The 16738-nt window shown below is 33.4% G+C and overlaps 1 protein-coding gene across 13 annotated transcripts in view; it reads left to right on the top strand.

The window, feature by feature from the left end:
• Ccdc171 (coiled-coil domain containing 171) overlaps positions 1-16738 on the top strand; it is a 339562-nt gene that overhangs the window by 87372 nt on the left and 235452 nt on the right. For all 13 annotated transcript variants that reach the window (XR_781535.1, XR_781536.2, XR_781534.1 and 10 more), the window contains 5 exons: positions 2170-2276; positions 4082-4171; positions 5134-5334; positions 8150-8317; positions 10303-10491. Coding sequence is in view for 10 of the 13 variants with exons in the window: in XM_010630948.3 (XP_010629250.1) it covers positions 2170-2276; positions 4082-4171; positions 5134-5334; positions 8150-8317; positions 10303-10491 (755 nt within the window). In the remaining 3 variants the exon portion in view is untranslated. The remainder of the gene's footprint in view (positions 1-2169; positions 2277-4081; positions 4172-5133; positions 5335-8149; positions 8318-10302; positions 10492-16738) is intronic.

Here is a 16738-nt window from a genome sequence, read left to right as displayed (position 1 = left end):
TTTTTTTTTTTTTTTTTTTTTTGGTGCCGGGGATCGAACTCAGGTCCTTGTGTTTACAAGGCAGGCAGCAGAACCACTGAGCTAAATCTCCGGCCCTGAACTTTTTTTTTGTATTTGTAAGCATTTTGTCATGTTAAAGGACCAGTAAGTATTTTTAAAAATAATATATATTAGTAGGACATGAGGCATACAGTGTGCCTAAAGAAAACTTCATTGTATAAACATTTCAGTCAAGAAAACTTTATTTAATGAAGAATAAAAATGTGCATAGGTCATTAAGGAGAGGACATTTTATCCCCTTACTCCTCAACACTCATATTAAGATGATTTTATTCTTTTAAATTTTTGAGAGGAATTCTTCTCCCTTATTATAAAAACTAGCAGACTTCCTGAGTGTCCTTGAATGATTTATTCATGGCCTACTTTGTATAGTGGCAAAAGAAAAATAATTATACATTACTTTTTTATCTTGTGCAAGAGAGCAGTTTAAAAAAATATATTTGGTGAAACCTATAATAAAAATTTTAACACATTGTCTTTCCAGTTCATAGTCATTACAAAGAGTATTGTCTCCTCCATGGCTCAGAGCTGTGTACTTTTTTTCCTACCTAGAATAAGTGTTGTTTTCATATTAAGTTTTGGTTTTTAGGTTAAATATTGTTCTTTTATTTTAAAAAATATCCGTTGTATTCATATCTAAGATAGTCTTTAAGTACATCTTGGTAAATGTCATAAATTTACTAATATTTCCCAAGATTAAAATACTCTAAGATGGATAAAATTGGTCTGTCATTAATTGATCTTTTTCTTTCTTTCTTTTATGATTGCCTCTTCTCCCATGCTCTACAAATTGCAGTCTCAGAATACTTGAAAAATGGAAGAATAATCTCATGTTGTAATTAGTTACTTACTATGTTGCCCTCTTACTAGATTGTAGATTGTGTATGCACAGAGGCCTCACTGACCAGCACACCTAAGATTAGGACATAATTGGAATTCAATAAATTGAGTGAATAAAAAATGTGTATTATAAAGGGAAAAGAAAAAAATGTGAAAAAATGAAAAAAGGAAAAAAAGTCTTTGTAAATAGGGAAGGTTGAAGTAAAGGGAGGGCAGGGGTATGGGGAAAAACAAGAAGCAAGACATATTATGTAAAGGTACACGATCCCAAAGATAAATTAACTGTATTGTTTGCTTTAAATGTATCAATAAACTTAATGGGAAAAAGATACATGTTATAAGTGCTTCTTTTTGTAATTATCTTTGTTAAAAATATTTTTCTTGTATATTGAAATATTTAGATTATAAAATATGGGGAGAAATTATATCAGGAAATGAATACTTTCAGTGTGAATGTTTTCAAAGTAAGTTGGGCACTTGGTTTTTCACACTGAGGGTTAGTGTAGTAAAGTAGTAAAGAGTAGTAAAATAAAAAATCACTTTAAAGTGGTTTTTGAAATTCAACTTTTGATTATTTTGGATTAATATTTGACATTTTGTTTGCCCAGGTGACCTTGACTAGCTCAGGTAATTAAACTTATGGCCAAAATACATTAGTCTGAGGGGATAATATAGAAATACTCATATTTTTGCAGTGGATATAAGTCTTAAAAAGTTTTAATTTAAACATGATGTGGGCTTTGTAAATAATAGTACTTTATTGTTTATTTCAAATTGTAACTTGAGAATTACAAGATTTGAAGAATATTTCCAAGCATAATGGAACACTATATGCTCTTGGGTTCAGAAGTTATTACTTAAGCAAAACAGTACAATAGAAAAGGCCCAACTGATCAGAAACACAAGAACCAAGTAGGTTTATGTAACTTCCCAAAACAGTGTTAGTATACTCATTTAATTGTCGGATAAAAGGGATATACAAATATTACTGTTACTTAGAAGATTAAAAAAATTACTATCATATGGATCTTGATAAAGTGGAAAGTAGTCATAAATTTTAAGTTGGTATATTATAAACTTTAATTTGGCTGCTGTTTGGAAAGGTGACTAATATTTGGCTATATAGGAGCGTACGTGAAGAATGAAATTCTACTCAATATTTCATACTGTCTTTTCGCTACATCTAATTGTAATATTTCTGTTATTGTTTGCTTTCTTTTGTGCCTGTGTGACTTTAAGGGTATGTTTTCATCCTGTGTTTTTCTCTAGGCATCCACAAGGACAAAGATAAACCTCCCAGCTTCTCTGCTGTCCTTGAGACTTTGAGGCGCACCTTGACAGATTACCAGAGCAAGCTGGAAGATGCAGCTAATGAGGTAACACTTGCATTGTTTGGCTCCACACATGTAGCCTTCGGCCTGTACCACCAGTCCGTATCCCATGCTTGTTACAAAGGTCGAAAAGATTGGAATGTTGAATTGACAGCTTCACAGATAGAAAAAATAATGAATTGTCTGTCACTGTTCTTTCTCTATGTATGGCTTAACATAGTCTCTCACTTACGTCTTTGTAGCTCTTCAGGCATACTATTTTTATTCAAAGTGATAAAGATGTTGACACTTCTTAATTTATCTCTTTTAATTTAATAAAAAAGCTGTGCATATCAATGAATACTTGTTATATTAAGATGTTAATGTGTTTTATGATGTGGAATAACCAGTGGAAATTTCAGTTTTGTTAGTGTTTTAGTTTGAGAATTCTACAAACTGGAAGTCATAATAGAAAATAGAAATTATTTTAATTCTTTAAAGGGAGTGAAGTGTCATTAGAGGTTTTTAAAAACAAAAATCCTTTTGATGTAGCCTGGAAGCTTTTAGTTTGCTGATTGAAAAAGCTCTGATTATCATCTCATTTGTATTGTTTAATCTGTGAGTTCATGATTTTCTTGGGATTAAAATGTTTTCTCATTTACGCTTTAAGAATTGAAGAGTTGGTCTACTTACATCTTGTCAAATTAGCATATGAAGTAATTACATTAAATACAATTAGTTAACAAAACAGATTATTCAGCTCAGGGCAAGTCACAAAACAAAGAATTCAGTGTTTCTTTCCTATATCATAGATGCTGTAGATCATTATTTTAACATATTGGTAGTTTATTTATTTATTTATTTATGGTACTAGGGATTGAACTTGGGTCCTTGTGCCTGTGAGGCAGGTGGTGGAACCACTGAGCTAAATCCCCAGCCCAGTACTTTATTTTAGTTAGGAAAAGTGAACAAAAAAGGAAAAGTGAGTTGTCTTGATACCCTATGTAAATGTTCAAAAGGAAAAATAGAAAGTAACCATTGAAATAATTAAATTTCTATGAAGAACAAGTATCACTGTGTCTTTCCTTGTGAGAAAAGGCTAGACCTGTGTTGTTAGTACTTTATGAAACTCTTCTGAGGCTTAGGTCTGGAAGCTGCAGGGTAACTAGGAATGTATTACCCAGGGCGAGTTGTTATTCGGGAGGATGAATGTCACATGACCCTCAGCACAGTTGAAAAGTTGGCTCAGCAGGCTTTGGCTTAGTAATGTGCTTTGTTGTGAACCAGTGCCAGAGACAGCAGTGGGGAGACTGAGGGGGTGGCTGCAAAGAAAGCAAAAAGAGCAGTCTGACAGAAAGAAGAATGAACTGTCAAAGAAAATGAATCACAAGTAGTGCAGGACCAACTGATGACCTGCCACAAGCCTTCCCAGTAGGGCTGCATGTGACTGACCCCAACGTTGTCATATGGAGAGAGAGACCAGTGAATACCCTCATGATACATAGGAAAACAGTCTTCGGCTCTGTTCTCTTTTCTTTCCTTGTAGATATCACTGCTTGTGGCATTTTGGTCCAGTAGGATTTTCAGAATAAAGTTATATTTGTTTACAGTAAGACTGAAGTCCTTTATCCAGACATCTAGCAAAAATAACATCACTACATTTTAAGAATGCTCTGTTTTCTTTTTAGTTGTATGAACTTGTGACAGAGAATACATAGTATTTAACCAAAGAATAATTGTTATTAAGATTCTTAATTACTTTTGAAAAAATTTGTACTTAAGCAGTTACATAAAAAGCATTTAAAGGTTAGCTTTTGAGTTGCACATCCTTGAGAAATATAAAAAAGTTACTTTTTTTTTTTAAAAATCAGCTAAACAGCATGAATGATGCTAAGGAGAAGGCATCTAATGAACTTGATTCTACCAAACTGAAGATTGAATCTCACACTAAAAGCATAAAGGTAGTATGATTAGAATGATTTTTTTCTTTTTTTCTTAAGCTATATACTTACTTTGGAAATATATTAGAGATAATTGAAAATATATATTCCTATTTATAAAGTTTATTAGTATGTATTTTTAATATTTTGTTGCTGATCAAAATAACATTTTTTCATTTAAAAAATAAATTGATTGCAAATTATTTTGGTTAAAGGAAAAATTGATTTTTCTGATGTAATTATAATACTACAGCTTCAAAAACAGTTTGAGATTTAGTGTTCTCCGGCCTTAGATACCTGTACATATTAAGTATATTTTACATTAACACATATATTTTGGAGTCAGTTTCCATTATTTTAGGGTGAGACCACTGTTTTTAGTACTTCATGTCTGGTAATGAGTTGAGACCACAGCTGGCTAAGGTCCAGAAAAACAGTTTGTTTTCTGTGCTAGTTTTATATACTTCATCGTTACAAAATTTGAGTTGCTCAATATTCTTGGAATTTTATTGTGTTGGTTCATGTTGAGTTTGTCGTGGACACACTTCAGTAGAATTTGTTAAGGTTAAGGAATAATTCAGCTGAATTTTATGCCACATATTTGAGATTTTTCTTAGTACTTGGAGTGACATTGAAAAGAAAATATTCTTGTATGAAATATAAAGAGATTTACTTTTAAAATGTTAAAGTGTTATTAAAATGTTTTGAACTATCAAATGTTTTTTATAATTAGTTGAAAGGAAAACTGACTTTAAAGAGCTTTTGGAATAAGCTGTCTTATTCCAAATGTTCAAATGTAACAAATCTTCTAAATTTTAGCTAAAATACACTTACAAAAACACTTTCAGCAAAATACTGATTAACATTAAAGCAGGTGCTTAATTGTTTTATATTACACCTTTGAAAGTTTTCACTATATATTTTATGTAAATGTGCCTTCCCATTGGGGAGTCTTCCTACAATCTATGTGATGTCTCTGACAGGAACTTCAAGATAAACTGGCTGAGGTCCATAAAGAGTTAAGTCATTTACGCACTAAATGTGCAGACCGAGAAGCTTTAATAAGCACTTTAAAAGTGGAACTACAAAATGTGCTGCACTGTTGGGAGAAAGAAAAGTCACGAGCAGCCCAATGTGAAAGTGAACTTCAGAAGCTGTCCCTGGCTTTTCATAAGGACACTGAGGTACTACCTGAGACTGCCTCGAAAAAATCTTGCACTAATCTTGAGTTTGTTCATGTACTTATATCAAGTGAATGTTTTTACTCATACTTCATTTAAAAAAATGTTCTGTGCTGAGTATTTTGAAATATTCATGACTGCTGCAAAATCAACTATTCTATTATGCTGTGTCATCCTAGTATGAGAAAAGTAATATAATTTAACCCCTCTATCACTTGGACCTTGATTTTTTTTAGATTATTATATTTCAAGCTGCTATGCTCCTAACCATTCCTTCAAAGTTTGCTTGCTTGCCAGTGACAAAGTTTTTTTTATTTCAGTTCTGCAGGTTGGTATGGTAGAATTTTTTTGGTAATCAAATAAATCTGCACAAGCCACACAGCCCAGTCTCTCCATATTTCAGTTTCTTTATTTGTAAAACAGGAGTAATATCTACTTTAGTACACAGGCTCCTTAGTCTTTATAATTATAGGGTAGTAATAAAAACCTAGAAAAATAAAAGTTCCATGAAATCCAAACTTCATTTGGATGTCCTAGACAGTTGTCTATTCATTTTTATTTATTAATGACTTGTCTTTTGCTGGTACTAGGGATGAAACGCACCTTGTAGTTGTGAGGCAGGCAGTGGAACCACTGGACTAAATCCCCAGCCCTATAAATGACTTGTTAAAGTATTACGATAAAATTTTTATATTCTGTATGAACCTGTGTGACTGAAATTGTTATATTTTTTACCTATGGGTAGAGAGCTAGTGTAGCTAGTAGAACCAGTTTATTCAAAGCTATCCTGCATATTGAATTCATTACTCCAACAAATATGAGTGCAAATGCCAAGGGAATGAAAAGGAAACAAACATTCTTTCCACTCTTCTTACAGTCTGGGATTTAAATTGTGTCCACATGAAGTGGTTGGAATTGTTCTATACATCAGATAGTGATTAAAGTAAAGGAAACTAGAAGCCTGACTGTATTGTAAAGTCAGCATGTCTACAGCATTGTGGTTGAGTTCAACATGTGTGAATTGATTTTGGATCTTGTGATTCTCTTTTCATGCCAAATGGGTGATTATAATGCTTGGTTTATCACAGCCCAAGCAAAAAGGACAATAATGGTGACACAATAAATTATCCTCAAGATGAGCTTTCTTGAGGGTGAACATGATCACACTGCAAAAATATGGAAAAGGAAGATTTTAATGCTTGAGTACTACATTTTGGTAGTTATATTTAATAAAAAATTTGTGCACTCAACCCAGTTAAAAATGAAAAGTTGCCAGGAATGGTGGTATCTTCCTGTAATCCCAACATTCTGCAACTTTGAGTCTAACCTGCTCAGTTTAGTGAGTTAGTGAGACCTTGCCTCAGAAAACAAACAACCCAGAAAACTTACTGATTTATTGAGGCCTGGGAATGTAGCTCAGTACAAAGGGCCTGGGTTCAATCACCAGTACTGAAAAGTAAAAAAAAAGCAAAAGTCATCTTTAACTGCTTATAAAAGGGCAGTGCATAGGAACAATACATAGCACATCTATAAAAAAGCATCTTTTGATATCATGACTCAAATTTGTGGTTTTAACTACATTTAAAATTTTTTGTCTTTAAATTATTATATTTGGAAAAAAGTGAGGTATCTTATTGGGTGAATTAATAGTATACATTAATCAGGAAAACTAACCTTACAGATTGTAATTACAAACCTGTTGCTTCGGGATTTTTGTTGTTGTTGTTGTTGCTGTTGTTACTGTTATTTAATCTAGAAGATTAGAATTTTTAGCGTTTTTGTTATACATTTTCCTTTTTAAAAAGTTTACCTGCTGTGAGGGAACTTACTTTATCCACATAAAATACTCACTTTGCAGCTTCACAGTTATCTTGTCTTTGTCATGTGCTTTGAGACTTTATAGATGAAATACCTTATAAAGAGAGCCATTTGGCGTTATGTAAGTAAATACTGCTTTTGTGTTCAAGATACGATCAACTTTATATTGAATTTTAGAGCATAGTAAGTAAAATAGTGGGTAGTTTAGTATCTGAAATAGTACTATACTTTTAAAGAACTTTTTCACTTATTTTCAGTTGGACATTTTTGAAAATATATCTTGGGAAGCTATATCCACTCTTTTTGGCCTGTTACTTTGTAATATTTTAAATCCTACAAATGCTCAATGTGTCAAATACTGTACTACATAAACTGATAAGTGAGGAAAAACAAATGAGCCCCTCTTCCATATCTTTTATATCACCTTCTGCTTTGCCTAGGGCGTTCGAATAGATTTCCTATAAATGGTAAGTAAAATGGAATCTCTGGTGTAGGAAGGAAGCTGAGTAATTGTGTACACTTGAAGTATAGATATTGGTGTAACTTTTTCTTCATCCGAATTGAATGATCATTTTCTCTCTACATTGCTTTTGGACTTAACGTCTGCTTTGGTAAATATAAATAAGAAATTATAGAAACACTGTGTTGACTTCTGGTTCAAAGGGCTGATAAACAGCTCCTCTAGACAGCTTGCAGTACAGCCAAGGAAGCTTAGGATCTGAACAGATGCATACTCAGATCATATTCTTGTCCAGGAGCAAAGATGAGGTTAGAAATGTGGTCTTTTGGTGTCAGACATCAGAGTTTGGTTTTGAGTTGCAGTTGTAAGCAATTCCAAGTATTCTATGTAATGCTCGGTTTTACAAAAAGTTATCTAAATGATAATATCTGAAATTCGAGTATTTCAGTTTCTAGGTTTTAGAAATAAATTTTTACTGTTTGTATTATGTGCTGTACTTCTTCTAATGTTTATATAAAGGAATTGTTTTTTTCCTTGCAGGAAAAGCTAACCTTCCTTCATACCCTGTATCAGCACTTGGTAGCTGGCTGTGTGCTCATGAAACAACCAGAAGGCATGTTGGATAAATTCTCCTGGTCTGAGCTTTGTGCAGTCTTGCAGGAGAATGTTGATGCCCTCATTGCAGACCTCAACAGGGCTAATGAGAAGGTAACTGTCCTCAGGCACCAGATACCTCTATTAAATTCAGTGACATTTGTCCACATCACAGTATCATTAAGAGGGGCTGACATTCATCTTATTTCAAAAAGAATTCGGATGTTAATAATTCAATACCATTAATTATGGCTTGTCTACAACTCAGTTTGATGCCATTGCTGTGGGCATGTAAATGTGACTGAAGTCTGTATGAAGTCTCTAAGCTCCACTTTCTGTGCAGGACATGCTAATACTACTAGCCAGTATTAGCCACAGGGACCTAATTAAAAGAAAATGAATTAATCTTACTGATGAAGCAATTCAAAGAACTTAGTCATTTACATTAATAAACCAACTCTTTATGTTAGCATAAAATAGAAACAGAATACAGTTATTCAAAAACATCTTAAAATTCTTTGCACAGGAAATAGGTGTTATTTTAAAAGCACTTAGAAAAATTTAAATTATATTTATATGACTTGTTTCTGAAAATACAGCAAACTGTATAAAGAAAACCTAGTTTATATTTTAAAATGTAAGACATCTGTTTTGTAGGAACAAAACAATATAGACTTTTATGGTCACCTTACCATTTCACAAAGTAGGAATTCAGTCTTTTTCCAAAAAGAAAAAACCTGCTTTTGTTTATAGAAAATCAAAATGGATTAGCAGGTCAGCATATATCACCATTAAAGATATTGATTCTTAACCTTGTTCTGTTGAACTGGTCATAACTGTGTTTATGTGGTCTGGTTTCTAGGTCTTAATTACAATGACATTTGTTCTTAAGAGACAGGAAGAAAAAATTGTTCTGCATGTTTTTTAAAAAAAGTCTGTTGAACTAATAAAACAACCTGGTTTCAGGGTGAGATTTCTTATTTTACCTTGATTCTGTTGGCAAACACAATCAGGCATTGAGAAGTAGAGCTGAAAAATGAGGGAATAAATTGTAAGAAATACAGATGGTGTTCATGATTATGAATGTGTGTATAATGAGTTAAAATTACTAATAATTAAAATGGGTGTGTTTTAACATCTGAGGTGGTATTGTGTCTTTAATAGCTTTTCATAGTTTCAAAACATTAATTGTCCGACATTTTACAAGTTAAGTATTTTCTATTTGTGAATTAGAAAAATGAACATTCTTCTTCATTATATGTAAAATGTCTGGAGATTTTCAAATCTCATTTAAGCACTTCCTTTCCCATTGACGTATCCGAATAGTTGAGCTTTGGTTCCAAAAATAAGAATATCTTTGCAAAATCATCTCAGGGAAATTGATTACAAAATGAGTAACTTCACTAGAAAAAAAAAGAACATAAAACTTACAAGACTCCATTTTCTGTGAAGATATGATAATTTAACCTGTTAAATACTGTTTCCTTTTTTAAAATAAAATTTATTTTATCACTACATGTTTGCAGTACACAATGATTGTGTTTGTCCTGGGGAGTTGGTACATACACTTAACACACCTTATTTTTTCATCCCCTTTTCCTCTCCTTCATCCCCTTTCCCTGCATCTCTTGGTCCCTTTCCCTTATGCAAAAGATCTGTCTCCCTGCTTTTCTGTTATCTTTTATTTTGCTCTCTATTTTATTTATATTTTGGATTTCTCATGTGATAAAAATCATGCAATATTTAAGCTTGCATGTCTGATTTATTTCGCTTAACGTTGTGGTCTCAAGATGCATCCATTTCCTACAAATGACTCATTTATCCTTCCTTATGGCAGAGTAGTAGTCTATTGTATACAGTACCACTTTTTAAAAATATTTTAATGGACATGAAAGCTGCTTGAATGATTTAGCCGTTTTGAGTTGTGCCGCTATAAACACTAATTCCTGTTTCTTAGATGTACATGTTAACTTAAAATTTTTGTATGATCTTAAGGCATAAGAAAGAATGGAAAAAATTTGGGTGTATTTTGGGAAGGTGCTGCAAAGAAATTTTTTTTTTTTTGCATATCTCATTCTCTGTTTTATTTCTTCTTGTAGGTAAGCCATCTAGAGTATATCTGTAAAAATAAGTCGGACACAATGAGAAAACTTCAACAAACCCAGGAAGACACCTTTAACAAAGTGGCTGAACAGATCAAAGCCCAAGAGAGCTGCTGGCACAAACAAAAGAAGGAACTGGAACTGCAGTATTCTGAACTTTTGCTGGAGGTGCAAAAGAGGGCACAGGTATGCTTTCTGTAAAGAGCTATGAAAATGGATCACTCAGTGTAATTGTTTCAGATTTAAAAAATCAGTTTAAAACTTCTTGAGAACCTCATAGAACTTGTTCAGACACAAACAGACATACACACAGAGATGAAGTATGTGTGTGTCTGTATGAAGGACTGTCTTTTACTTAACTTTGGGCGATGAGCTTTTGGTTAAAACATCCCAGAATGCATTGATCTATTAAATTTAAAAATTGTATCTCATTTACTTTTAAAATAAAAGGTTAAGTGATCTGGTAAAATATTGTTTGTTAAAAAATATATTGGTAGTTTACGCTTTTATCCATTTGTGAATATTCCTATGAAAAGTATCATTTTAATTCATTTGGAGTTAAAATTTGGCTGTACCTACTAATATTATATGAAAACTAAAGTTATAGTTGTAGGTCCTGTGAAAGTAATTGATTGTGAGATGTATTATATATTCTTTGTTGTACTTGACTGAGAATAAAAGTTCTGAGTAGTTAGCATAACCATTTTTTCATATAAATCATTGTCAGCATTACTTGTATTGTTAGCTGTCATATTTGTTTATCAGGAATAACTAATAATTATATATACTTTTTAGGTAGTGAACTTATTAATAGGTCACTTGTTTTGTTCCCAAGATAGGATACTTAGGAACCAGAAGATTTTTATTCTTATCATCATTAATTAGTATTGAAGCTCTTCATTTGGTCCATTCATATTCAGGTTGGCAAGTCTCATTTAAAGAAAACTGCTCTATAAAATACTTATTTATGCACCTATATATGTAAGAAGTTATTTATAATTTGTCAATAACTGGTTTTAGAATGCTTAAAATTAGACTTTTTTTTTGGTTTTTTGAAGCAGGGTCTCACTGTGTAGTTGAGACTGACTCACTATGTAGCCCAGGCTGGTCTTGAACTCACAGTGATCCTCCTGCCTCAGCCTCGTAAGTGCTGGGATTACAGGCATGTGCCACCACGCCTGGCTGAATACACTTTCTAAAAATAGCCATTTTTTGTTGTATACAGTATATTATATAATGTGTTTTGCATTTTCTACTCCTGAGGTAAAAGACTCAGTTTATTCTTTTAGAGGTAACATTGATACAATGAAATATACTATTTTAAATATATGCTTTGATCAATGTAAATTCTCATATATCATTACCCTATTTAAGAAGACTTCAAACAAATACCCTCTGAAGTTTTCTTATTCCTTCTGATGGTTACTCTTTATAAGCAATCATTGTTTTTTTCTTATTTTGTCTTTGAGACAGGGCATCACTTTGTACTTCAGGTTGGCCTTGAACTAACTGTGTAACCTAGGCTGGTCTCAAACTTGTGGTGATCTTCCTGCCTCAGCCTCCCAAATGCTGGGATTATAGGTGTGCATCACCACACCTGGTCTATCCTAAGTAACCATTGTTCTGATACCTATGATTGTACATGAGTTTCACTAGTTCTTGACTTTCGTATAAACGGAATAATTCACTAGTCTTTTGCAGTTGTTTCATTTAGCCAACATGAATGTTTTGAACATGATTTTATTCGTGTTATGTGTATCAGTAGTTGCATTCTTCTTTATGGTTGTGCAGCATTCCAGTTTATACCTACAGCACACTTTGATTGTAGGTGGATGGATATTTGGGTTGTTTGGGTTGGCTATTATAAATGAACTTGCTATGAATATTGTAGTACAAGTCTTCTGACAACATAGATTTTCTGTCTTTTTTTCATGAAGTTTATCGGTACATTTTAGGTATACAGTACAGTTACATTCATCATTGGGGTCTGGTACCTTTACATGACAGGTCTTGGTTCTCATTTTTTCCCCGTTCCCCTGCCCTTCCTTCACCCCCTCCAACCTTCTCTATTTACAAAGACTTTGTTTCCATTTTGTTTTGCTTTTCTTATATTTTTTTCTTCATGCCTTTCCCCTATCCCTCCCACTTCCCCTACTCCTTTAGACCTTTTCTTCCTGTTACACAATATCAATTATACATTTTGATCCTTATTTACACTTTCAGTTTTTCACACCAGAGATACTACTTGGTATTTGCATGTGTGTCCTATTAATTTCACTTCAGTATGGTCTCAGTGTGCATCCACTTAGGTATAAATGTGTCTAATTTCTTGTTCTTTATGGCTGAATAGTACTCCATTTTATAAAAAACCCCACATCTTCTTATCCAGTCTCCAGTTGATGGACACTTGGGCTGTTTCCAAGTTTTAGCTATTGCGAACTGTGCTGCTATAAACATGGGTGCACATATATCTCTGTGGCATGATTCTTTTAATTCTTTTGGGGAGATACCCAGCAGAAGAATAGCTGGGTCAAATGGGACCTCTAATCCTAGTTCTTTGAGGTATCTCCATATTGATTTCCATAGTTGTTGCACCAGTCTGTGCTCCAATGAGGAAGGGTTCCTTTCTCCCCACAACCCTGCCAGCATTTGTTATTGGTTGATTTCTTGATAGCAGCCATTTTTTCTGGGGTGAGGTAGAATCTCAGTGTTGTTTTCATTTGTATCTCTCAAATGACCAGTGATCTTGAACATTTTTAATGTGTTTATTTGCTGCTCTTACTTCTTTGTCTGAGGAATGTCTGTTCATTTCAGATGCCCATTTTTGAATTGGGTCTTTATTTGGGGGGTTTGATTTTTTGATTTCTTTATATATTTTACATAGTAGACCTTTGTCTGAGGAACAGCTGGTAAATTTTTTTTTCCCACATTGTGGGTTGTCTCTTAGCTGTGTTGGTGGTTTTCTTGCAGTGCAGAAGCCTTTTCATAAGATGAGATCCCAGTTGTTGATTCTTTGTACTATTTCCCATACTACTGAGGATTTGTTCATAAAGTCTTTTCCTATGCCAATGTTTTCAAGAGTTCTACCCAACATCTTCCAACAAGTTTAGTGTTTCTGTTTTAATATTTAGGTCTTTAATCTCTTTGGATTTTAGTGTAGTGCATGATGAAAGGTAGGGGTCTAGTTTTAATCTTTGGCAAGTTGAAATCCAGTTTTTCCAACACCATTATTAAAGAGGCTATTTTTCCTCCAGTGAGGATGGTTGGTTCCTTTGTCAAAGCTGAGGTAGCTGAGTATGTCTGGAATTGTTTCTGCATCTTCTAATCTATTCCACTGATCATCAGGTCTGTTTCTTTGCCAGTACCATGCTTTTATCACAGTAGCTTTGTAGTTAAGTTTCAAGTTGGGGATTGTGATATCCTGTTTCATGTCTCTGTTTTCTAGAATTGCTTTTGCTATTCTAGGTCTGTTCTGGTTCCAAATGAATTTTTGGATTGTTTTTTTTAGTTCTGTGAAATATACTGTTAGGATTTCAATAGGGATGACATTGAATCTGATAACAGTTTTGGAAGCATGGCCATTTTCATTATGTTGGTTCCTTCTACCCAGGAGCAAGGGATGTCTTTTCATTTTCTTATTTCTTCTTGGATCTCTTTTTCCTGACTGTTGTAGTTCTCAATATAGAGTTCTTTTGCTGCCTTCGTTAGATTGATTCCTAGACATTTCATCTTTTTGGATGCTATTGTAAAAGGGATTGTTTCCCTAATTTCTCTCTCAGCAATTCTCTTATCTGTGTACATGAAGGCTGTTGATTTTTGAGTGATTACCTTGTATCCAGCTACTCTAGTGAATCTGTCAGTTAGGCCTAGAAGTGCTTTGGCAGAGTTTTTTGGGCCTTCTATGTGGAGTATCATATTGTCAGCAAATAATGACAGTTTAACTTCTTCCTTTCCTATCTTTATTGCTTGTATTTCTTTCTCTTGTCTAATTGCTGTGGCTAATGTTTCCAGAACTATATTGAACAGGAGTGGTGACAGTGGACATCCTTGGCTTGTTCCTGATTTTAGCATGAAGGTTTTTAGTTTGACCTTTAGAATTATATTGGCTATTGGTTTTTCATAGATAGCTTTTATCAAATTGAAATAAAGACCATCTATTACAATTTTCTGCATGTTTTTTATTGTGAATGGGTTTTAAATTTTGTTGAATGATTTTTCTGCATCTATTGAGATGATCATATCGTTTTTGTCCTTTATTCTGTTAATACAGTGTATTACATTTATTGATTTATGTATGTTGAACCATCCTTGCATACCTGGGATAAATTTGACTCAGTCAGGATGTATGATCTTCTTGATGATTTTCTGTATTGTTTGCCAGTATCTTATTGAGGATTTTTGCTTCTGTGTTCATTAGGGAGATTGGCCTGTTGTTCTCTTTTTTGGTTGGGTCTTTCCCTGGTTTTGGAATCAAAGTAACACTTGCTTCCAGGAATGAATTTGGAAGTTTTGTGTCCCTTTCAATTTTATTGAAAAGTTTAAAGAGTAGTGGTAATAGCTCTCTAAATGTCTTGTAGAATTCATCAGTGAAGCCATCAGGACCTGGGCTTCTTTTTGTTGGTAAATTTTTAATTATGTTTTCAGTTTTACTGATGTATTTGGGGTGTTTAAATATTTATATCTTCTTTGTTCAACTTTGGTAATTCATGTGTATCTAGAAATCTGTCCATTTCTTCTTTGTTCTCCATTTTATTAGAGTACAGTTTCTCAGAGTAGGTATTGATGATGCTCTGGCTTTTTGTTGGATCTGTTGTGACTTCACCTTTTTAGTTCCTAAGTCCATGGATTTGAGCCTTTCTCCTTTTTTTTTGATAAGGTTGGCTGAGGGTTTATCATTTTTATTTATTGATTTTTTTTATATCATTCTCTTAGTCTCCATTGCATTGATTTCTGATCCGTTCTTTATAATTTCCTCTCTTATATGAGCTTTGGGTTTCTCTTGCTCTTCTTTTTTCTAGGAGCTTAAGATTCAGCATTAGGTTGTTTATTTGAGCTCTCTCTTTTCCTAGTGTGGGCATTCACTGCTATGAATTTCCCTCATAGAACTGCTTTCATTGTGTCCCATAAATTCCTATATATTGTACTGGCATTTTATCAAACTGTAAAAACTGTCTAATTTCTTCTGGGACCTATTGGTTGTTCAGGAGAGTGTTATTCAATTTCCATGTATTTGTGAAGTTCTTGCGGTTTCTTAATGCTATTGATTTCCAGTTTAATTGCATTATGGTCTGATAATATACACAGGATAACTTTAGTTCCTTGGCATTTACTTAAACAAGTTTTATGAACTAGTGTGTGGTCTATTTTGGAGAATGACCCATGTGCAGCCAAAAAGAATTTATATTCTGATTTTGTGGGGTGGAACACTCTTTAGATGTTTATTAAGTCCATTTGTTCAAAAGCTAGTATTTCATTGTTTTTTGTAGGGATGACCTGTCTATTTGTGACAGTGGGGTATCAAGGTCCCCCACTACAATTATATTAGTCCTTATTTGGTTTTTCATGTTCCTTAATATTTGTTTTATACAGTAGGGGACATTAGTATTTGGTGCATATATATTTATAATTGTCATCTCTACATGTTGGATGGTTCCCTTTACAAGGATGCAGTGACCTTCTTTGTCTCTCTTAATTACTTTGGTTTGAAATTTACTTTGTCTGCAAATAAGATAGCTACCCCTGCTTTTTTCCAGGTTCCTGTCGCATGGAGAGGTGTTTTCCATCCTTTTACTTTCAGTCTGTGAGTTTCCTTTTGAATTACATGCATTTCTTGTATACAGCATATTGTTGGGTTTTGTTTCTTACTCCATTCTGCCAGTGTATTTCTTTTGATTGGTGAATTGATGCCATTAACATTGATGGTTATAACTGATATGTATTGACTTATCATTGTCCTATTATTTTCCCATTGTTGGCTCTTTTTTATTTTTCCCCCTCTCCCTTTAATTTCTTTCCTTGCTTGATGAAATATTTTGCATTTGCTCTGTTGGGCCTCACTGAGTTGTGACCTTCATTGTCTTTTTCTAGGATATTTAAAAAATTGTTTTGGAGTGCTGTTTTGAGTTTCATGAAGTTTCTCAGGTGTTCTTTGTCATGGAACTATCATTACTCCATCAATTTTTCAAAGATAATTTTGCAGGATACATCTGTCTAGGTTAGAGGTTGTTTTCTTTTAGGGCTTGAAATACCTGAGTACAGGCTCTCCTTGACTTAAGGGTTTGTGTTGAAAAGACTGCTATGATTCTATGTCAACATATATTTTCATTTCTCTTGATTAATCAATAAGAGTGCACTTGTCACATCATGCATGAGATAGCTGTATAGGAAGTAATCAATGGTTTTCTGCAAAATGGTTACATCATTTTATATTCTT

The sequence above is a fragment of the Fukomys damarensis genome, unplaced genomic scaffold (genome assembly GCF_012274545.1).
Source record: "Fukomys damarensis isolate Sample0158 unplaced genomic scaffold, DMR_v1.0_HiC HiC_scaffold_31, whole genome shotgun sequence".
Taxonomy (NCBI): domain Eukaryota; kingdom Metazoa; phylum Chordata; class Mammalia; order Rodentia; family Bathyergidae; genus Fukomys; species Fukomys damarensis.
This window is presented reverse-complemented; position numbering and strand designations above follow the sequence as displayed.